Source organism: Ptychodera flava, chromosome 18, assembly GCF_041260155.1.
Source record: "Ptychodera flava strain L36383 chromosome 18, AS_Pfla_20210202, whole genome shotgun sequence".
Lineage (NCBI taxonomy): Eukaryota > Metazoa > Hemichordata > Enteropneusta > Ptychoderidae > Ptychodera > Ptychodera flava.
Genome location: NC_091945.1, coordinates 7,042,924 through 7,068,397, shown reverse-complemented (window position 1 = coordinate 7,068,397; position 25,474 = coordinate 7,042,924). Strand labels below are relative to the sequence as shown.

General features: G+C 36.4%; 1 protein-coding gene across 5 annotated transcripts in view; it reads left to right on the top strand.

The window, feature by feature from the left end:
- The window catches only part of LOC139116737 (leishmanolysin-like peptidase), a 114,892-nt gene that overhangs the window by 8,345 nt on the left and 81,073 nt on the right, over positions 1-25,474 (top strand). For all 5 annotated transcript variants that reach the window (XR_011548364.1, XM_070679365.1, XM_070679364.1 and 2 more), the window contains exons 5-7: positions 1,217-1,398; positions 2,316-2,421; positions 24,405-24,499. Coding sequence is in view for 4 of the 5 variants with exons in the window: in XM_070679365.1 (XP_070535466.1) it covers positions 1,217-1,398; positions 2,316-2,421; positions 24,405-24,499 (383 nt within the window). In the remaining variant the exon portion in view is untranslated. The remainder of the gene's footprint in view (positions 1-1,216; positions 1,399-2,315; positions 2,422-24,404; positions 24,500-25,474) is intronic.

Sequence of the window (25,474 nt, the reverse complement as noted above, 5' to 3'; positions counted from 1 at the left end):
TATTTGATGCTTGCAGTCATTAAATTTGTTATGGCAGGGTTTATATTTGAGAGCTGTTTTCCAAGCTGTTTAGGTTAGTGCCTGATTAAGTATTTATCGAATTCAGCTTAGCTTTAACAAGGCTTTTGTTTTCTTCATCGGAGGACTAAACTCACTTCAGTCAGTAAAAGTTTATCTAGACTCAATCCAGGGTGCACAGTCTGTTCCAACCTTCTCAATCAATTAGTTGCAATGGTGTCTTCAGTCAGTTCATCAGTCAATTTGTGATCAGTAATTGACATTCAGCTGATTACATGTTTATTTTGATTTTAATGAATATTAATGCGTCCATTATGACATAATAGTTCAACCGTGAATGTAATGTTGGAATAACAGATAAAATGTATCTTCAAACATGTTTAAAGTACTTTAATAGGAACCAGTCCATTAAATTCAACATTTTTGCTGTTTTTTGATTATTGATCTATAATCTCCTAAGGTTACTCTACAAATAGTGTTATCTCTACTGAAGGCACTGAATTTCTAGATTTATGAGAATATACATATTTACAAAAATTTGTTCATATACTGGTATTAAGCATTTTCTTTGAGACCGTAGTTTTCTTTTTTTCACAAGTACCAGTATACCAGTATAAATGGATTCTTTATTTTCAAGGTAGTTTGTGCCTTGAAAGTGAAAGATTTAAACTTTTGCTCAAACTTTACTCAGTGAAAAGTTTCAGCCATACTCTTACCAAATCGAGAATTAAAATCAGGTGTACTAGAGAAACAAATTACCTGACATTTTGAAATTTGAATTCAAAATGGCCGCCATCCCAATGTTGACTCTCTGAGGGAAAATAAAATTTCAATTTTCAAAAAATAAGACAGTAAAAAGTTTTCTTACTCTAAAAGCTTTAAAATGAGCTCGTACAAGAGGTAGATCAGAAAAGAATTTTTAAAGTTCGTAAATCTGAATATCTGTCCCTGAGGCACATTCTACCTTAAACTGCATGTACATCTATCTGACACATGACTGTGACACACCTGTAATATCAGTGTTCATTTATAGTGTTTAGTCAGTGTTGTTTCAGTTGAATTTAAAGAAAAAATGACTCAGTGGTACCTTGGATGGTACACTACGGGTACATAATTTGTATACAGGTACAATAATTTGAAAAATTGTAGAGTTTTGTGAAAATGACAAAATTGTATGGTATGGTTTCTTGCATCACAGGCTTGCCATATTTGTAACTATGACAACGGTGTACAGTGTGGTCCCGGGTCACCTGGTGAAGGTCCAGGTGTTGAGGGATATGACTTCATACTGTATGTGACAGCCATGCAGACTGAGAGGTGTGGATGGGATGATACTATTGGCTTTGCCACCTGGTGTCAGCTTGAAACAGCTTTGGACAGGTGGGTAGCATTTTCATGTGGTAATTTACAGCATGGAGTACAGAGCCTTGTATTTTATACCTCATAAAAACTATCCCATATGAATTTTATAGGGTGAAGTCCTACAGGAATCCAAATTGGACTTCACTTAGATGGTTGCAGAACATTTTAAATGATAAATGTGATCTTAGAACCACCCTGTTGTTTTGTAGCAATCTTATAGGACAATCCTGTAGGATGGTTTTTAGGAATCTCGTACTGTGATGTCCTACAGGATTCCAATTTGGAATTCATTTCGATGTTTACAGGATAATTTTCGATGATAATTTTGATCAGTGTCTCATAGGAATTCTTTGTCTTGTAGTAACCCTGAAGGGGAGTTTTTAGTCCTATAGATTTCTATACGATATGTTTTTTACAGAATTCTTCAGTATTTTATATTTTTGTATTGTTTTCTATTCAGTTCTGGTATTGACAATATATGATAAATAGTAAAAATTAAAAGATTTGTACAGCCATTACACAGTCTGAGTTGTAGTTTCAATGATAACACTTTTCAAATATATATCCATTGTGTCATTTTGTTATTTTTGAAGCAGAGTTAAAACAATCTAATGAACTCTTGAATCATTCATGAAAATTCAAACAGGAAGAGTAAAAAAATATTCAACCTTACCATCTCGTCAGTGTCATGTGTAACCCAGCCTTTGTGTTGTGACCTGACCTACATGTCATGACCCAGCCGTGACCTCATCACCCAACCTTAATGGTACGACCTAAGCTTGATGGCATGACCCAACATTGAAATTTTGAAAATAGCAAACAATTCTTTGTCAAGCATAAATGTTGTATTTATCAATGAACATTGGTGATACACATTTTGCTTTGTAAATCTGGTGAAAATATCTCCATAATGAATTCTTTATTACATCTTTCAGACCTGTTGCTGGCTTTGCAAACCTTTGTCCAAATTCTCTTTCAACGGAATCAGCTAACTACAACAATATCCTGGGTTCATTGAAACATGAAATACTACACGCATTGGTGAGTCGCGCTTCATGTCTGTCCTTATTCATATTCATAAATTTTTTTGAGATTATTCATGTAATGTGTGTATGAAACCCTTGACACATATCATGTATGTAGTAGGTAGTGTTGTGTTCAGAGTGGCTATAAGAGGGTCAGACACAAGCATCCATCTTGACAAAAAAACCTGAATACAGAAAGAGATCATTGAATAAGAGGTCATTTCTCCTTTGTACACAACCTAGAGGATTGTATAAATGACGGTAAACAAGCCGTCCCAAGAGTATATCCTGAAAACATTTGATCGTAATCCGTTTAATCGATCCTGGGTCATGGAACCCAATGATCAATAAAATATGAAAAATCTTCATGAAAATATAGATTTATCCGGTTTGTACTCCGGGCTACCCATACTTGATACTTGTTTCATAAGTGTTAAAAGTACCATATGTCACCATATGTCTGCAACTTGTGATATTTCAAGATTTACTATATGTCTGTCTGTCTACTTGTGTATTCCTTCATTTTGATGATTTTGAGAGAAAGCTGAACTTTCTGGAAGATAAAAAATTCTTAAGAATAGTCCTAGTTTTCTGAGAGTAGTGTTAGTGCTGTGTAAAGTTTCCAAACGTGGCATTGATTGAGGTGAATGATTGCAGATGAGTGAATGATGCAAACACTTTCCAATTGGCCCCGTAACAGATTCTCAAAAAGTGTCAAATCAAGACTTGTATAAGCTGCTACCACTCACATCCATATTTAATACTTCAAGTGTAGCACTCACAAAGAACACTCTCTTACTTTCTGTGTCAATGCATACGTGTATTACCAGTCATGTCATGTTGATGTACCAAATTACTTCAAGGTGACCCTACCGGTAGAAGCATAATGTTGATATCGTTCAAAGTATAACAAAAATTTGACACCTATTTTTGCTTGGTAAAATAGTAGTCTTTTAGCAACAGAGTTGTGTTGTATAGTTAATGTCATCTACGGTCTCTCCACAAGTGAAGTGACCACGTATCAAATGCAGTCGTGGATGAAGATAGGTCAGACATTACAAGACGCTTGAACAGCTCATTTAATCGTAGATTTTGTCATTTCAAGGTTTGGAAGTATATGTGATTATAGCCAAGACGGAGTCAGCTTGGACTCTCTGTTGTGCCGCGCAACAGTGTAAACGCATTCACTGACGTTTTTTCAGACAGAACACCCAAGCTAAACGCCATCAAACAATCGCACAAATCAAACAAAAGATTCAATTTGTTTCCTTTTTGTAACAAATAATTACGTGTGCAGAATTTCTCTACAGACGGATTAATTGGAAACACACTGAAAACATTCATCATTCCAGCGAGATATACATGTATACTGCAGTGTGTAAAATGAAATGACAGAAAAACCGCAACCGTCTTTCTAGGGTTACCTGGTTCGTTCTCAGGAAAAGGACCTATTTCCCAGGAAAAACTACATGGTCAAATAGCCAACTTTGCGATAAAAGCCGAGGCAATCACCAGGCGTAATTTCCATTACTGCGCGAAGGACAGCATATTGTTTATTGTCCTCAAACAAATGCCTGAATATCGGTCTTTTACATAGAGTCCGAAAACATACTCAGCTGCGTTGAAGTCAGGCGAGTAAGTTGGCGTGAAAATGTAGGCCTACTGTATTCCCATGTGATCTAAGAATTGTGCCAAAAGTTCACCTCCACGATTGTGATGAGTTGGGCAATTGTCAACAATGACGACGTCGCCAACCATGAGCGAAGGACTACCATCGTCCATTACCAAATTTGCTGTCTAGAAACGAATCAGTGTCGGACGCCCCATCCACTACGTTTGCATGACAAATCCCGGCATGGGCGCTGACAAGTAGATTCAGCGTTACATTTAGTTGTTTAGCGTACCGCTGTATTTCAACACAGCGGGTGCCGATAGCTGCATGTCCGTACAGGCTATTGTAATACAAACTCCCGGATAACAAAATCCTGATTCGTCAAAAAAGAGAGAGTAAGAGATGGCATTCAATTATTGAGTTGATGGTGAAACAATACGATGGGTTCGAGAATTAAACAAAAAATACGGTAAATCCTGTACAGAAAGAGCTTGAACGGCGCGGTATCACGTTTCCCCTCTCCCGCTAAACACATCAGTGACTGGTATCCGTACCGATGAATGGTTCCCACCCATTCCCAAAGAACCTCCACCATCGTATCCACAAACACCTTGAATGGCAAGGGACACGACTGGTATTGCCAGGCTTACGAATTTGTTGACATTTTCTTGCATGTTCTTGTTTTACAATTTTAGTGTTTCCATAGACCCTACCCATACTTAGGGTCAATTTTCCTCAAAACGGAAAGCCTTCGTTTCTGAGTTGGATAAAATCGTTGAAATATTGAAATTTAACTTTTTTCATTAGTTTTTGTTCTAGACATGGATATGTTTATCTAACATCCATGATGAAATCAACACGTTCAAAACAGTCCTGGTAACGCCAGCACGCCTTTTCAACAAAAAAGATTTCATGATATTTGCTACATTGTCTGTATGTTTTGTCTGTAATAAACGTCAGTGGCTACGTTTATTTTGTTGCGCGGCACGAGAGAGAGTCCACGCTGACTCCGTTTTGGCCGTAGTTTGTGAACCACAACAATATGCAATCCTCTGATATTATTTATGTGTCACACAAAAGAAGAACCCAGCATTGTTAACCTTGCTTGACCCTTTTGTTGCCATGGTTTGGCCCAACCTATTTGTTGACTGTGGTAACATTGGTCCCTTGCAAAGGATAATCGGGGTCAAAGGTCAACTGCCTGTGACAAAAGCACTTTCCACTGGTAGATTTGCTAGGCTGCCCAATGTGAAATCTGCTGACCAACTTGAAATACCAATTTCTAATATGTACAATGCTTAACTGTCTGGTGAATTAATTCTAAATGATTAGTAATCGTGAACGTCTGCAGAAACTGGATTTTTATCGAGAAAACATGCAACACTTCAGTTTTGCCGGCAACGGAATTGTGGACATACAGTATGCAGATAATAAAGTGCTATTTATGGCAATATAATAAACTTTATTGACCAGAGTTTGATAGTGCAATAAAAGTGATATTGTCCAGCTGTAACTTCCACTTATGTTCTGTGAAAGGAGTAAAAACTGCACTTTTCATTCAGGTTTCAAGTAAAAACTGCATTTCTGAGGGATATTATTTAGAGGTTATAAACGGCAAGCGAGGGTATTTGGTTGCGGATATAAGACCTCTGGGGTGAAAATTAGCATATTTGACGGGAAATAATCACCGAGCGAAGCGAGGTGATTATTTCACCCAAATATGCTAATTTCCAGCCCAGAGGTCTTATATCCGCAACCAAATACCCGAGCGCACCGTTTATAACCTCATTATAATATGCTAAAGTTAAAACAAGTGGACAATTTCGTTATTTAGGGCCGAAGTTGGAACGAGAGTTCAAGATCGCGGAGCGCCCAGCCTCATACAAACTCGAAAAAAGAACGTTTCAGAACGTGCGCGCGTGCACAGTTGAATTCATAAAATACGGTTATGCAACGCATCGATATCGCGATTAGACATCGAACTTGAAGCATTTTACTCCAAAAAACGCTCATAAAACTTTAAAAAATTGTGTTGTTGTTACATAGCCTCCGCTCCTTACAGAAACTCTTCATTTGTTGGTTCGTCAAGCTGCACGAGACTAAATTTTAACAATCAAAATCAATCTGAAGCCATAGACTTGTTAGATATTATGGCACGTTGAGCTCTCAAGTTGGCGTTCAAAATTTGCGCGAGCTCAAAAATGTTACGCGGCGCGCAGGTCTTCTTGTTAGTCCCCGCGGACGAAGTCCGGCGGGGACTTATAGATTGGGTCCCGTCCGTGTGTCCGTCCGTCCGTCCGTCCGTCCGTCCGTCCGTCCGTCCGTCCGTCCTTCCGTCATCAACAGTTGCTCAGACACTGCTAAAGTGATTTTGTTCAAACTTGGCACAAAGGCATAGGATTATGACCTACAGATGCACGTCGATTTATTTTGTGATACGATCCAATATGGGCGCGAGGCGGCCATTTTATTGCGATTTTTCATGTCTTTGGACCATAACTCAGACATCCTTGAGCACATTCTGCTCAAACTTAGCACAAAAGTATAACACTATGGCTTAAATATCCATGTCAAATTATTTTGCGATGTGTTTCAATATGGGTGCGTGGCGGCCATTTTGTTGCGATTTTTCATGTCTTTGGACCATAACTCAGACATCCTTGAACAGATTCTTATCAAACTTGCCACAAAGGTATAACACTATGGCTTACATATCCATGTCAAATTATTTTGTGATACAATCCAATATGGCCACGAGGCGGCCATTTTGTTTGCGATTTTTCGTGTCTTTGAACAATAACTCAAAGATCCTTGAACCGATTCTGTTCAAACTTGACACAAAGGCATAACACTATGTCCTACATATGCACGTTGAATTATATTGCGATACGATCCAATATGGGCGTGAGGCGGCCATTTTGTTGCGATTTTTCATGTCTTTGAACCATAACTCAGACATCCTTGAACCGATTCTGTTCAAATTTGGCACAAAAGCAAAACATTATGCCCTTCATATGAACACCAATTTATTTCGTGATATGATCCAATATGGCTGACAGGCGGCCATTTTTTTTGCGATTTTTTCATGTCTTCGAACCATATAACTCAAACATTTTTTGAACCGATTTGGTTCAAACTTGGCACAAAGGCAAAGCACTATGGCATACATACGCATGTATCAATTAAGCTCGCGATAGGATCAAATATGGCTGCAGAACTGCATGTCTTTGAATCGTAATTTAAAGGTCATTACACCCATTTTGTCCAAACTTGGCACAAAGATCAAGCACTATGGCATACATATACATGTCAATTTACTTTGTGACATGTTCCAATATGGCTGCCATATTGTCATTTTTTTCCAATATTGCTGTCAGATGGTCATTTTTGGATTTTTTCATGTCTTTGAGGCTTAATCATATGCAAATATTCTTTAACCAATGTTGTTGAGACTTGGTACAAAGATAAAGTACTATAGCATATACATATGCATGTCTACTAATTTTGTACTATGATCCATATGGTCAATAGACAGCCATTTGATTTAAATTTTGGTGTGATTTTTTTATGTCTTTGAAACATAAACATAGGTCACTATCCCTCGATGGACTGATTTTGTTCAAACGTGATACGAAGATAAAATACTATGGCTGCATTTTTGTGTACATTAATTTGTTTCATTATATGATCCGAAATGGCTGATTACAACAACATACCCGATCCCATACCATTTCGAAAATTCCACCAAACCATGTGTATAGTATGTGCCATCATGACACTGGAGGCAGTAAGGGCATCATTATGGGTGATGTAATCAAAAGTTCCTTGAGTGGTCATTACCGGCAGAGATGAGTCATTTATTGAACGTTCCTCAGATTACTTTATTATGCAAGTCACAGGCCTAATGCACCCGTTGCATCAATGTCATTCCACAGCTACCTAGACCACAGCTACCTAGACACCAAAGATTATAACAAAATGGACAAGCGGGGACTGTGTCATCAACGATGACTTGTTGAGAATATAAACCCTGGCTCCAGCCAATCAGATTGCCGGATTCCAGCCAAGCATATTATAATGATGATTTGAGCTTGTCTTCTCAGTTGGTAACCGCTTTGTCGATATTTGTCAATAAAGATATTCAGTAGATTCCCAAAGAGGCTCATGGGAATTATGTAAATGAAGAGAGACTTGGATTATGTCAGTTACCTTCGATATTTGGATTCCATCAACTGTTTATGGATTTTGGTAATTTTGTCTGATATTAAACGTGGGCTGTTTTATGGTTAATACCAGAACATTATACTGTAACAATGTTACAGAAAAATTACTGATTACATGAAGTATTGGTATATAAACACATCAAGACATTTTATCATCTATTTTTGGACATTAATGTGTTTTTGCTGATAATATACGCCCTGAAATAGCAAATTATATTTTTATTTTGCATTGAGAAATTTGCTGCTTAACTTTGTCGCAATTTTCAGGAAAATTTTAACAGATAAATTTAAGTACTTAGGTACTCACATCAGAATTGACTGCTGTGAAAACTTAAATCATGTCACTTGTCAGTTTTCCTGATTATTCAGAATAGAATGTAGTCTTGTGTTGTCAACAAAATACTGCAGAAGCTCTTTTACTTAGTGGACAGATTCACGGTAAAATTTAAATGTTGATGATTTACTGTTTGATGCAGTGTAGTTGCAATGAAGAAACAGAAAGTGATTTAAACAGACTGATTTTGGGCAGATTATGTGTACATAAGGGTTAAATACATGCGATCTGCCCTTCCAAGGATACCTCTATGTCTGGTCTGATCTTCATTGATCAGATCATGACAATTACTGAAATTACTGAGTGAGTACTATGAAATGTTGTTTTATATAAACTCATAAAAGGCACTAACTTCATAAGTTTTTTGGCAACTAAGGCATTTGAGATTTTTTTCCTCAAAATTGTAAGAGTTAGAATGACTCACACCTGTATCCCGTTACAAGATAGTGCAGACAAATTCTATGCTGGGAAACACTTCTACATGTTGCCTTGATAAAAAGTATTTCAGTTTTCAGACCAAGTATGGTTCTAGATTCAGATAGTATCATTACTTGTACATACCTAAAATAAATAGTTATCTTTAGTGTCTAGACATACTCACCTATGCTCAATCTGTTTGCCAAGAATCTTTAAACTCTTCCTTTTTTTGAAATTGAGCATCACCTTGGCTTATTATTTACTCCAGGGAACTTAAAATGTTCTCTTTTGGAAATTAAGTTAAACTTTGTGATTTATCATTTAAATTTACTTTTAATAGACAAAGCTAGCTGCCATCAATTTACAAATAATAATTGATAATTGATAAATTACATCAGCAGTTCTTGATTTGTAATTCCACAAAATGTATATAGTTTTCATTTTCAAAATGATTTTCAACAACTTTTATGTCTCAAGACATTGACAAGCAGTCTTCAAAGCACACATTGTTTTCAGAATGAAAGAGAATAGAGTTGAAGCCCCAAGCATTTACCTGTCACCAAACCCAACTCAACTTAAATCAGATTTTTCCTGTTTGTATAGACGATGATTGTACCAAACTGGACTTTAAGATGCTAAATATGAAAGTCGTCCACCATACTTCAAACTGACTATTATCATATGTACGGTACTTTGAAGATGATTGATCAATGAATAGCATGAGAATATTTTCCCACTATATGTGGTAACAACGTGTGATATGTCAGGTTCACTAATTATTTCTCATTAAGGTAGAATGTGTTTCAGCAACAGATATTCAGATTCACAAATTTTTATGATATTTTTGTTATCCACTGCTTGTGGAAGCTCACCTACACTGTAGAAGTGCAAGGAGTACATAAAGTTTTCAGAGTCTTATTTGTTTGAAAATCAAAATTTTAATTTTCCCCCCATAGAGTTAACACAGGGATTGCGACCATTTTGAATTTCAAATGTCGGTGAATTTTAGGTAATTTGATCTCAAGTGTGAATATTATACAATGACACCTGATTTTTATTCTTGTCTTTTGTGGAATGCTATGGAGTGTTATCAGTCCGGGTTATGTCCATAGAGAGGATATTACGATTGACCAATCAGCGAACCTGCCGCCGCTAACGTCATGAATAATTAACCATGCAAACCTTGGCTCGTACATTGCAACGAGTTTGGAACTTTTCGGCTTCATTTCGCCTTTTATTTTTAGCACTGGGTAGTTTTTAGATGTAGACGTTACGCACAATGTTCAGTGTGGCCGAGATGGTGACCGACACAAGTGGTTAGTACATTGAAAATTACTTATTTGGATGAATTTCGTGGCCGGGTAAGGCTCCTAGAAATCAGCATTTGACCCTTGTAAATCTACAGTAAGTTATTTGTCACCAAATATCACCTATTTTTGGTCAAATTTCAATTTAACCTTGCCATCTGCAGTATGGAGAATATTTCAAGCTTTGCAAAGATGGGCACTGTTTTCAACTGTTTTAGTCGGTCATCGGAGCACGACGGAGCACGATTTTTTCGATCACCATGCATTGCCCGGTGCGATTGACCCTTCGCTCAGAAAAACGCGCGCCGGATCAATCGCCGAGAAGTTAACCAAAAGCTGGGAAAAGAGAACGAAAAACGTCCAATAACTCTTTGTCGAATATGGTCAAGGGTAAAGAAACTCAGAAAACTATTCCTGAAGAAATCTTACAATTTTTAACACGGTAGAACGTCGCCAATCGACTGGAGCTAAGATACTTCCGGGTAGCCAACAGTCTCACTGGATCGGTGGATCTGTCAGGTCATATCACGATCTGAACGAAGTGAACCAACGTAACCTTTGACCCTTGTTACATATACAGTACGTGATTGGTTCTTGCCTTAATTTCATTACATATACGGTACGCCATTGGCTCTTCCGTACTATCCTCTATATGGACATAACCCGGACTGGTTATGTTGCAGTGTCTTTAAAGATGTAGAGGTAAACCAAACATTCCATATAACAATGCGTTAAGTTCAAAGGTCAAGTTTTACCCTTGTCATTGTGAAAATTGTACAGAATCTAGAGACAGGCAACAATACAGTAGTTACATCTTCTGTAGCCTTTCTTCAGCTGTAGCTTTTAAATCTTGTCCTTTCAAATTCAAACTTCATTATCATTTTTCTAGAACTTAGAAGACAAGTAGCCACTCCTGAAGATTCACTTTGATCAATGCACAGATGATAGTGTATTCTAGCAAATCATGTTCCACGTGGACTTATCATTATAGCTCCATTTCAAAAGAGCATTTTCCATTACACACAAGCAGGTGTCTCCTTCATCAGATACAAGTCCCATGTGATTATAGCAAGTCCACTGATGCCATATTTCCAGCTGTACTGCTGAAAATCAAAATCTTCGAATATCATACGATGCCATGCTTCTGTTGGTTAGTATTATTAGACAAGAATTGATATTGTTGTTCTGATTTGGAACAAAAGAAAACCGATCTAATAGCTTCAATCAAGCCCATATCACCCGTTAATCATTGTCTTTTTCTGCACTAGCTGCCATAGACAGTAATGGTCTGACTCTGTGCATCTCAGATGTTTTGTTGTTTTCATTGATTGGAGTTTTGATTTAATTCACACAATGATTGTTTATTGTTTTGGCACAGTCCTGGTTCTACTATTTGTTGAAGAATCAGCAAAATTAGTGCACATTGACAGCACAGAAACATTTGATTGGACCAGAAATTACTCTTCATAGAGATAAATTTGTTTATTACTAGTGTGTATTACCAGCAGAGAATATCTCTGAAATAGAATTACTCAATTTTTGAACACATACAATCATTACATAGTGGTATCACACATATTCCATATTTTCTTAGGATTTACATTCAATCATAGATTGCTGTTGTTAGGAAGGCTTCGGTGATTTTGAAAGTAATACTATATTTAGGTTCAAAGGATTCATCAATTTCACCTGTAGCTGTAGTCTTCTGTAATCTGATTTGCATGGCGAGGAATTAGCAACTGTGTTACCATGGTAACTTGAGATAGAGAAAAAACATCCGGAAGCAAATTACAGGTTTACATTTCCCACTGCAGTTCTCAAGTATGAAATATGAGATGTGCCATCACCACAGCTCTGAGAATCTGATACTCCAGACTTTGTGCAATTTCACCTCTTAGGCACAATTTTCTCAGAATTCTGAGTTTCTCCGAGATTTAGGTGATCATCATATGTTTGATTTGTGCTGTGAATGACTTGGTTTGCCTGGTTTGAATTGAACAGGTGTTTTCTTGTCATTTCTGTGTGCCTTGCACACAACTTTGAGTAAAAGTTTCATGTCGGTTAATCATCACCTCTTTGTCAGATTTTTGCTTCAGCAGCAAAACGTGTGATGTTTTATGGAATCTTTTGTGTAAAATATGCATCAACCAGTCCTTTCTTCCAAGTGACAAAGTTGCCTTTCTTTGAAATTTAGTTTGGCAATTTTGTTTTACTTAAAATATATGTTATTCTCATACTTGTCTTCCAAGGAAAGAGAGTCAGCCAATGTCCGGATATGCCATTACTACAGGGATAATGATTAAAATAGTGTATTGACCAGTCTGATGCAGATGTAGAGATGTGCTTCGTCGCATCTTGTGTTTGTGATATTGTATTCTGCATCTGGTCTCCGCTTGATTAGTGTCTTTCCGATTGGCTAGTTATCCTTTCCATTGCATAATACTAGAACAGAATTACCAGTATCAGTTGGTCAGATATAGAATGGACGGAAGAAGACCATATGCAGAATGCAATATCACAAACACAAGATTACACAAAGCAAATCTCTACATCTGAATCATATTGGTCAACACTATGTAATCACTATCCCTATAGTCATGGCATATCCAGACAATGGCTGACTATCTTTCCTTGGAAAACAGGTAAGGGAATAATCATTGCATAAGATGACCTGGTACCTATATTGTTCCATGTAGAGAAATTGACATCAAATCATTGCAGCTGGATATCTGTTACATCCATTCCATAATTTGTTTTTTTCTTGTCAATATTGTGTTATGTATGGTATATTCATCTGGTGTCTATATCAAGTTCATGCTATCATGGTCATAACTCATATAGACCCTAAAGATCCGGGGGCTATAATTATGCAGAACGATGATAGAACCTGGACAATTTTGTTGTATCAATGTGTGAAATTTCAATACTGGCTGCATGAAAGTATAGACTTGATCATTGGTTTCAGCTGTACAATGTTTTCTCAAACAGGAAATAATCCAAAGAGGCGTCAGGAGAGAAAGCAAGTCACTTTGCCATTTTGTGTGATTATAGATTTCACATCTGTAGGTATATTTTCAATTTGAAAGTGTAGAAGTTTTTAAGGAGACTTTGCTGACTCTCAATGTAGCATGAATTGTGCTAATTCCTCTACAGACAAATATTTTGTTTCAAGAATTCGTCTGTGTTCTTTTGTAATTGTTAGACATGGTGTCTAAAGTTCTCAGTAACTCAGATCTGTGATTGTGGAAGCATCTTTACTTGCGTAAATTTGAAAGAATTTCTAGGAATGGGGTTGCGTTTGTTTGAGAACAGCTGTTCCTTCGGATCAGGGATATTTTTTGTGTGTGTGCAATATTGCAGGCACTCTGCACAATCAGTTTGAAAGAACAGGAGTCGCTTTGAGGATTCAATTTTCAAATTTCCCGTACCTGACAACTTAAAAGGAATTGAAGACCCAGTAAAAATGTAATGGCCTGTATGTGGCAAATTTTCTGTGGTGAAAAGAATCATGTATCAAAAGATTAAAGCATCGTCTGCAGGATGCGTATGATGGTGTACTAACCAAAGGAAATGGAATGAAGAATTTGGATCAGGATAAAGCTAGAGGCTACCGCCATGTTAGAAGAATAATGAATGTTCCAACCGGTTGCATTCCTAGCAGCAACTGTGTCTTGATGTAATCTGTTATGGAGTTACAAGGAAGAGGCATATGCAAGAGAAAGGTTTCAGCTTGACAAAAGCAAATAGGAAGAAATAGAAGTACAGGGAAACATACACTGTAGTTGGATAGACAGATAGTGTATCATGGACAGACAAGCAGACTAACATGCATACAGTTTGTGTGGTAGATAGGTAGATTGACAGTGTGGCAGACAGACAGGTATAGTGACATAGACATAGACAGACAGGCAGACTGACATGCATACAGTTTGTGTGGTAGATAGGTAGATTGATAGTGTGGCAGACAGACAGGTATAGTGACATAGACATAGAAAGACAGGCAGACTGACATGCATACAGTTTGTGTGGCAGATAGGTAGATTGATAGTGTGGCAGACAGACAGGTATAGTGACATAGACATAGACATAGACAGACAGACAGACATGCATACAGTTTGTGTGGCAGACACACAGGCCTAATGACAAAGACACTGACAGACAAGCAGACCGACATGCATACAGTTTGTGTGGCAGATAGGTAGATTGACAGTGTGGCAGACATACAGGTATAGTGACATAGACATAGACAGACAGGCAGACTGACATGCATACAGTTTGTGTGGCAGATAGGTAGATTGATAGTGTGGCAGACAGACAGGTATAGTGACATAGACATAGACAGACAGGCAGACTGACATGCATACAGTTTGTGTGGCAGACACACAGGCCTAATGACAGAGACACTGACAGACAGGCAGACAAACATGTATACAGTATGTAGGGCAGATCAGGCAGAGAGATAGATGGATAGTTTGGTGGCAGTCAGACAGGAAAGGTAATGGACAGGCATTATGGCAGATAGACTGCAGGCTGAAACTAATTATGCTAAGGACAGAAAGAGTCAAACATGTTGAAAGACAGATAGATAGACATACTGTAGTAGACAGATATATCATGGCAGGTGGAAAAATACTCAGTGAGATAGACACAAATATAAACATGAAGAGACAGAAACAGAAATGCAGTGGAAGAGAGTTGGACTGACACTGTCATAATCAGTTGGCACTGACATAAACGAAGACAGAATGGAGAGGATAAAGCAGAGATAGAGAGAGATACAGAGATACAGACAGACAGACAGACAGACAGACAGACAGAGATAGACAGACAGATGGACAGACAGACAGACAGACAGATCTTTTGAAATAAGGATGACCAAATCCACCATGTTTGCTCCTTCCAGTGCATCATGGGAGTAGCAGTATCAATATATGTAAAGTTTCTATGAAGCTTTCAATACCATGATGAAAATTTGTCCTCTTTGGCTTCAGAGGTCAATGAGAATCATAATTTGTTTACTTAATTGTTCAATGCTGTACTGCAAATTATACATTAAACAATATTCATTAAAAAGAAATATCCTTCAGGTGCCGTGGTCTAACATTAAACCTTTCAGGCCTAAACCCTACATATATCGGTAGGAGTAGCTCTAGTAAGTTACCAGAAAGTCAGGTCTTATAAAGGCTTACATACCTTAGTTGATTCATATCTCACATTCAGTACTTAATAATAGTCCATGAAAATGATAAAATCTGTCAATTAATTAAATATTTCTTGAAATTAAATGGAAATGATGTTATTTCAGTGGCCTCTGTAGTCTAAGAAATAGAGCAATTAAATATAGCAGCTGTACAAGGATATGAATTGGAGTAGGTGATTACCAAATGGAATGCCACTATGCCACTATGCATTTATGTGCATAAAAGAGGCACCGTGGACCAGTGGTTAGGGTAACGGACTCGCTATCGGAGGATGATGAGTTCGAGACCCGGTTCAAGTCCCGGTAGATCCAGAGTAGAAGATTTACTGTCGGAGGAAGGTGAATTTGAGACTCTAGCACGGTGTTGTGCCCTTGAGCAAGGCACTTTACTCCTCTGTGCTCCATTGGGGTAGTGGGTTATGGGTACCTCATCCTGTAAATGGGCAAAGCACCCGTTGGATGATGGACTGAAATAAAAAAAAAAAAAAGAAAAAATGGAAATTTTCCCAAATCTTACCAGTATTGAGCCATTTTAGATTCAAAAAGAAATCAAAATATGCTGCATCACCTCGTCTTTATTGTAAACCGTTTGATAGTTTTTGAATTTCAATAAGTTATTATAAAACTGTTTTCTGTAGAAAATAAAAAAATCAAAAACGTTTTATACCACTCTCCAATTATTTTCGTCTTAGGAATTTGTTTTTGTGCTGTTTTGTGAGAGTTAAAGTTATGTTAGAAACTCGTAGCTTCTGCTGTGCAGGTATATTTTTCTTGTCATCAGAACAGATGAGCAACTTGTGTTTTGGCACCATTTGACAGAAAACTGGTATTTCACATCTAATCGAACTGAGTCAGTGAATTCCGTGAAGACAGTGTAAGTTGTGTTTCATGGAAGAATTGTATCACTTGTCTGAGTTAAAAAAAAAAGTGTTCTGTAAATATTTGCTGATCTTTTTTCCTTATTAAGGAAGAGGTACTTGTATGTAATTACGGAGCAGTGCTTCGCGTTCGGTTCAAATGAAATGTTGAAATTCTGAAGATGTTTGAACAGCAAATTGCAAAGAAAGCATTGCATGCGATGAAAAGTAGGGACTCTGTGTTTGCACGCAGTGGTCATGTAATAGCCGAGTCACTCAGTGCACTGAGTGTTCTGTGAAATACTGTGTAGGTTCTGCCAATATTATACTGTGTCAACATCACTGTAGGATAGAAGTGTAAAAAAACTACTGAGATCTAGTTTCATGGATGTTTTCCATCCAAATGACATTTGATCTCAAATATAGGAAGTCTGAGACTACAAATCGATATTTTGATGCATCTTAACCCTCCTTGACTTTGTGTTGAGGTGAAGGATTTTAAAAACAAAATGTTGTGTAGTGCAAATACCAGCTTGAACACTTAGTAATAGTAACCATTGACTTGACAATAAAAAGGCTTAACGTTGATTCACTGTATTTACATACATAATTATAAATGTTCAATTTTGATCAACAAATATCCCACATCAAATTTTAATCCATAATAAAAAATCTTGGCGCTGCATGTTTGGTACTGCCTGTCATTTCGCATGATATTAATAATTAACAGTTCCCTGTAAAGAATGCGATGATGCGAACACCTGTAAGCCATCCACAGAAGCTTGCATTAATTTTTGAAGCAGTAATGGTGACATTACTAGATGACCCCCTGAAATTTGTTACTCGTCGTATTAAACTGAAATGAGGTTATCTGGAGTGAGTTCAACTGTCTTGGGAATTGGTGAAAGTACGTAGTGTTTGTGATCAATAATTGGTCGAGCAATTATTACTCATTGAACTAATTCTGTTGCTGAAGAAAATTGATTGTACTTTCGTTAACGCTGACCGTATCTACCTACAAATGATGCAATTTGCATATGCATGTGTAATCTTTAGGGCCAATTTACTCATTTTTAGTCAATACTTCATCTGCTTGTCAGATATCTTGTCAGATATGACATTGCTTACATGTAAAGTGTTTCAACCAAGTTTATCTCATTTTTGTTGAAAGCATATTCTTTTCTAGACTGACTTGTCCAATAATCCCAGATTTATTGTTTCGGTTTGCAAAGACAACGTTAGTATTAAAGATTTGTTTTATTTGCAGTAAATTTTCAGATAAGTTAGGTCATTATCTGGGAAAAACACTTTCTTTCTCGAAATCACATGCTATAACATTCACATTTGCTGTGCTGGCTTGTAGGAATGACCTTATTCATACTTATTAAAACAATGATTAAATTTACGCCTAAGTTCTAGGAGCCAAATTTGTCATTGTTATTTAGTGTGTCTTCTTTTTCAAAGCAGCTTGGCTGATAGTTAAATGTACTGGTAGTTTATAGATGCATAGAGTTGACCCTTATTCTGACTTCTCAGAATTTAGTAGGTTGTATTTAAACTTTTGATCAATACATACTTCTCTGATGCTGCATGTATGACAGAATTGAAATTTGTTTTGTGATACCCTCAAAATATTTTCATGAAGGTTTTCTCCATCAATTGCTGTCAGTCATGTCTGTATAACCCTTCTGTTAACCCCTTTGATTTTAATGATGCTCTTTTAAAAAAAATCACTTAACAAGCTGTTCCAGTAGTTTTTATATCTGAGTCTTTTGTAATGTGGGTTGATTAAGTTTTTTAAAAGAATTGTTGTGACGAAATTACCAGCACTTTAACTTCATATGAGCATTACTAAGTAAGTTCTGTGAATTATTAAATTGTAGAATAGAGACAGGTGACATTCATAATTGTTTTCCGTGAATACGTCATAGCTGACCTTTAGATATTGTCAAAAAGCCCGACATTGTGATTTGTAAAACATTTGATGGAAAGTCTGATATCAGTTGATGAATTAAAGGAAGGTGAGAGTATAAGCATCATTTGGCAGAACGTCTTTTGACCATTCACTTGGATGAGGTAAAAAGACTTGCATATCAACTATACGTTCTTAACAATATGTTCTGATAAGTGAAGAGATTTCTTACTATTTAAAGCAACCTATAACGACTTCTAATTATGATTGCAATTGATTATTTTCTGATAGAACCCATTGACTAGATGGTGTAACCAAAGCCTGGGATCTTAAGCTTTGCTTCGCTGAGTTCAGTTTTAACATACATGTAACAGAAAAGGCTAGGTGACGGCTAAAATTTAACCATTGAACAAGTAATTTACTTTTCTTGAACACAATTTCACAGAAAGTTCCTTCGATTGACATATTGCATATTAAATTTCAATAGCAATTGCAGTTAAAGGTGTTAGCCAGGGAGTCCTTCACACCTTTGGCCATTGTGGTGTTTGTCCTGTATTTATAGTCCTCCCAAACTGATTAAATTATTTTCCTAAGCTCATCAGTTTTACCCTAATATTTAGTTTCTAGTTTAGTTTATTGCATTACAAGGCCTCCGGCCCATCTGCAGAGGAGTTACACGTCAAAAAATACAATTTTATTAGCAATAAAGAAACCTGAACTGTATGAATAGACTTTGCCTTACATGGTTTTGTGTTCAGCAACAGAAAAATAGCGGTATGAATAATAAGTCTGATGGCATGTACTATCAGTCTCTCAGGTTTGTAAATTCATAGATGGTAAATTACAGGGTTAGAACAGTGAATGCAACTTTCTTTGGTGTTGGAAATGTTGGTATATAAAGAATGATTCAGAGGAGCAACCCTTGAGATTCAAGCATCAAGACTGCTGTGAATACATCCAGTGAAATTGGTTCCAAATAGAGCCCTTTCCACTAGCACAAGATATTTTATATTTTTCTTATCATCTTGCAATCATTTCTGTTTCTTTTCAAGTATTGCTATCTAAATAATCAGTATAAACATAACATTTTTGAATCTTAAGATATTCATAAATGTGATAGGCCATTAGTAATGTTATGGGAAACTTTTAATATATTATAAGATAGATGTAAAATGAAAAACTTTGTGAAAAAAATTTAATCAGTTGCATTCATCACAAGAAGGAGATTCTACTTAGAATTTTTTATTCTACTAATTACTCTTTACATACCACCAAAATGGGAATATTCATCGCAGATTTTATGCTTTCCAGTTTGTTTTGATTAAATTTTGAAAATATACATTGAGAAGAGATTTATGATAATCCACGTTATCTGAATTGACACGGTGTAGGTCGGATTTACCTTGAGTGTGTGAGTTATTGATGAAACTCTCTTACGCCTACAAATGTGTACAGTTGTATATCTGTCACCAAAGCTGCAGTATATTCTCATATTTCTTGTAACCAGTGAGTTGATTTGTGGCTCTTTGTAGCTGTCTTGTTTTCTTTTACAGTGTACGCATGTACTTGGCAAACTCTTGCCTGGTTTATCTCTGTTTTTGTGAGTGATGATATTGATACTACCGGACTTTGGTATGCATTATACCGGTAGATTTGTATAATGTTTGAGTCAAATTTATGTGGGTTTCCTATTAACACACATTTTTCAGTCAAAATTGCAATCTTTTCTTGTATGTTTTGTTTTGCAATGATTGTATTTTGAAAGCCAATGAGCAACAGACTGCAGTATCACTTTATATTACTAGGCATTCATGTCTTTTTTCACAAAATTGCAATTTTACATTTAACAACAAAAGCAATTTTGATTGCTATAGTAAAATATTTCTCCTAATTCATTAGCAATTTTATTTCACAAATTTCATAAATATCAACCTAGAGAACCCTTGCCGCATCTAATATTCAGATGCTATGTTATGAAATCATGCATTATTGGGGTTTACCTTATTTTTTTGAAAATTTGTGTACCAGTCCATAAAATGTAAACCCTATTTTTCAAAAGCCAATAAATCTATTGTAGAAAAACCAACAGTTCCTTTCAACAATTAATTGTGTCCTAAAAGCAAATGAGTCAAATAGAAAAATTTGATAGCGTTCTTTTACAAGTCTTGGTTTTTGCATTCCTTGCACAGTTGTGATGTAAGTATGTTTTGAATGTAAAAATCAAACAACGACAGTGTGGATTGAAAAACCCATCAAAAAGAGAATTGTCTTTGCCTCCAAGCTGAGCCTTGTTCTACACACACTGAATTCTCACCATAGTATTCTGACGATAGATGGCAACAAAATGCTACGAAATGATCTATTTGATATTAAAATGATGATTGGGTTGTATCCTGTGTGTAATTGAATGCATTGTATTGGATGGGAAAAATCTGAATCAGAAAACGGTTTAATTTCCTACACATCATGGCAGCAGTCTATTTTTGGAAACTGCAGCTTTAGTAGGACCAGGAGACACATCTTTCACTTCTTAATCCCTGAGTTTTCAAGTTAGCCTGAGTGATTGCACTGCTGTTGACGAGTTCGGAAGTTTGCTCTCTACATATGACGCATGTCAAATGGTGAAGTAATGCTTGCCATGAGGAATGTTAAGAGGATATAGGGTGGTACAGTATTCCCAAATAGAAGTTGGTGTGTACCTAAAAATAATTCTTTCAGTGGTTCATCCAGTACAGTTATTTGTAAATGGCTGCAATTTTTAACTCACATTTGGTATATATATATATATATATATATATATATATATATATATATATATATATATATATATATATATATATATATATATATATATATATATATATATATATATATATATATATATATATATATATATATATATATATATATATATATATATATATATATATATATATATATATATATATATATTTATCACATGAACTGGCCCGAATTCCCACCTGTGTGACGTAGAACAGGACAGATAAGAAATCCGAATTACCCCTGTTGTACGTCATCAACCGGAACTTTTTTCTTTCATGGTAGCATTGGTACCGTTCATACATGCAGGCGTCGCAACATGAACAGATTTGTTGTGATCGATGCCGTGCTAGCTCGCACGTTATTTTTACAAAAAGGTGACCCGATAAATCCAGAAATGGAAACATAGAAAGCATATTTGTCCAACGAAATTTCAAGTCGCTAAAGCAATAGCTTTTCCCGAGAATCGAATGGAGATACCGACGATCGTTATTTTAATGGCTCGAGTCGTGTGGACGTCGTACCTGGCGATCCCGGTTGGCGATAAAACCGAAACCTACACCTCTAACTGAATAAATGAGTATAGTATAATCTTCGGGAAAGCGACATAGGAGGAACAAGCCTAAAGTCATTCGACTAACAACGATCAATTTCCTTAATCACACAAAAACTCCGTAAAGTCTCGCTCAGAATCAAACTTGCTGCGCGGCATAATGCTGTAACGAAGACAAGCTGTTAAGCTGTGTACGCAGCGCTGTGGAATCCCATGTACTTCGAAAGTTGACTCAGACAACACTCAAAACAGAGTTTCCGTCATTAAAATTAGGATGTATACATGGACGAGATATGTGTCAATGCAAACATCAAAGTTCGTAAGACGAAAACATTGATGACCGAGATCGGGATTGAAGAGTTGACACCGGCGCGGCAGAGACTGGTGACAGCAACGTTGTGGGCACAGACATGCAATGAGTGTGTCATCGAACGGAATCTTTCGCACTCGCAAAGGTCGTAAACTTGTGTGATATTTTGAAAGCCACGGCATCTCTGAGAATGAGAATTACTGTTTCGATCGTGTCGTCTCATTTACTTCATAAATATAATTGTAAATATTCTAAGTAACTCTGAATACTATGGTTATCCGTCGCTAGCAATGTGAAAGCTACGTCCGCCGATGGCAAACTTGCCTTGGCATCGGTACAGCGCGAGACAATGATTGACACGTTCACGTGACCGAATCCGTACGTCTGATTGGTGGAGATACCCTTTAATGTAGCAAATTTCAGCTTGATGGGATTTATGAATGAAAGTATCTCCTGGGTGACGGGCCGCTTTACTCTTTAAATGAAAGTAATCCGCGTAAGCAAAACACAAATCTCTACGAAATTCAAGCAATTTGTTACGATAATTTTGATCCATCTACGTCAAAAGAAAAATAAGAAGACTGTTCATGTGATAAATATATAATCCCATGGTATTTTTCTCTGTTTGACGTCATCGTATACTCGTGTTATTCGCTGAGCCGCACAACTTCTCGCCTTCGGCTCGAAGTTGTACGGCTCCGCGAAAAACACTCGTATACGATGATGTCAAACAGAGAAAAATACCATGTGATTATATATAAGTATATACCAAAGAGAGCTTATATAGTAGGTCGGTGGCTTCTGTATATCTGTACATATGTATGTTTGTATGTGCAGATGTATGTCCGTCCACATCAAAAACTCCAAAACCGCAGCACCTACCATCTTAGTATTTGGTGTACTGGTGCACCCAGGGGTGGAGATGTGAGTTTTGTTCAAATGAACATGTCAGTGTCAAAAGTATGCAAATGAGGTAAAACTCTGTGACCACAGGCAAGATCTGGTTGAAACTTGGTACGCAGGTTCTTTATGGTGACTTTTAGTTAGATTTGTTCAAATTGTGATGAAATTTTGATAGTTGTATTTTGGGGGAAATATTTCCAATCTTGGGTTAAAAAATCTTTTCTGAAAGTGCTTGTGCCATTGCCTTAACTTGGTATACATGATCCTAGGGTTGACCTCTGTCAGATTTGTTAAAATTGCGGTGAAATTTTCATATTTGTATTTTTGGGGCAATTTTTCCCAATTTTTCCCATTTTGGGTCAAAAAATCATATTCTCCCTAAGTCCTTGCTGGAATGCTTTGAAACTTGATGCTCTTCTGTCGGATTTGTTAAAATTGTGGTATTTGTATTTTGGGGCAATTTTTTGCATTTTTGGTCAAAAAAATCATTTTCTCTAAATTACCTATTCTGATTGCTTTGAAACTTGGTATGCATGTACCTAGAGGCAACCTTAGTTGAATGTCTTCAAATTAATCTGAAATTTTCATCTATTTGTATTTTAGGGGCAATTTTCCCATTTTTGGTCAAAAAATCATTTTCTCTGAAATCGCTTGTCCCATTGCTTTGAAACTTTGTATGCACGTTCACAGGGGTAAACTTAGTTTAGTATACTAACTCTGGCCTGCCACATCAAATCAAATGTGAGCCAAGTGTCATTGACGCTATATTTAAAAAAAAGCAGAGAAGTGTCAAATTACCAGAAGTCTACCATTTAGCAAACTGTAACCATCAATTGCATAGAATTGAACACACGTGCACCGTCATAAAGATCACAGTCAGGCAAATCAATCAGTTCTCTATCAGAACTGATTCACAGAAAAAAAAAGAGTATATGACTAGAAAAATAACCTGCAAATTATAGATTATGAATGGTGTATTTGATCTAATATCAAATTGTTGACAATTTTATCATGATTCTATCAAGTTGAAATTCTGTTGAGCCAATGGTATCATCCTTAAGTTGCATGGAGACAAGTGGTAAATGCAAACATTGGATTTCATCTTTTCTATCAGTACATGTGTATTAAAGTGCCAATAGGTGTAGTGTTTGATGATTTCTTCATGATTTGTGTTTTTAATGTAAATTATAGTTTCTTGTTCTACTCCTCAAAGCATGTTGAGATACACTGAATTCAGCTTTTTCTACTCAGGCCTGTTTATTTATAAACTACATTGTCATTGTTGACAAGGGAATTCTTGTCGGACTAGAATTAAATACAATTTTAACAATAACAATGTGTTTTATGTTGAGATGTTGTGTTGACCAGCTAAATAGTGGGTATTTCAACAAATCTTTGGGATTAGGACAAAAATATGCAAATGGCACAGAAAACAAAAATTTCGGAAAAAAATCATTATAAGTTACAAGTACTGGCCCTTTGAGTATAAGAATTATATGAACGGCCTTTTCATGCAATATTTTTTGTTGATTGATTACTACTTAACTGACATAATTTCTTAAATTCTATGCTCTACCATTTCTTTTCCAGGGATTTTCAGCGAGTTTGTATGCCTTCTACAGAGACAAGAATGGTGATCCATTGACAGAGAGGATGGCTGATGGGAAACCACCCCGTAACTACGCGTAAGTACACAAATGTCTCCAGTGCTTTTTGCTGAAAGCACAGTGAAATTTTCACCTTATAGAGCAGATCCGCCCACAAAGTAGTTTGTGTGGCTCAAGTCTTTCACAGTAATCACTGACAATTTTGTCCGGTCCAATGCGCATGTATAGAAGATTTTTCCTATACATTTACCGAACACATTATATTAGAAACTATTACACTGCTTTTGAGGTAATCAGTACTTAAACCTTTTAGGCAAACTAATTTCTTATGAAAATTTGCAGAGTCTAAAATTGATGAATTCCATGAGGTTGATTAATCCACAAGGGCGCCGATATTTATTTTTTGGAGTAAAGTGCTGTTGTACTAATAACCTATTTCTTTAACTACCCTACATATCTCTGAACACACTTTATGATTGTAATCAAATTTGAACATGTGAGACATAAAATCTTATGAGTGTTGATATGGGCATTGCACAGAAGGCATAATTGTACTTTTCTCAATTTCTAAATATCACGTCTCGTCATTTTGTCAAATATTTCATGAATCAGCATGTGGACCATGGCTAAATGAAGATGTATAAAAGAATGCTTGACCCGGTGACCTTTGTGAAAGTCAGTTATAATGCACGCCATAAATAATCTTGAAATGTGTGCCCCTGGATTGGATGACAGTTCCACTAAGCTGAGTTAAAATAGTGGATCAAACATACATACACTGAAACAGGCCAGTTTATCCTGAAAAAATGGATTGTTTATGGAAACAGGAAAATCAGAGTTGAAACAAATAACTGTAAATACAGGTGGTTATTTTTAAATTGCTATTTAAGCTCTACAAGTTACTCTTTGGGACTGGCTATATTGAAAATTTGGCACTTGTTATGTTGTTCCGTTTAAAATGTTTGCGTGTTTCATTTCTTACTACCACATGTATGCTTGGTCCAGGGCTTTCTGTTTGCTGAAGAAAATATTCATTTACTGCTTTCTGGTGAA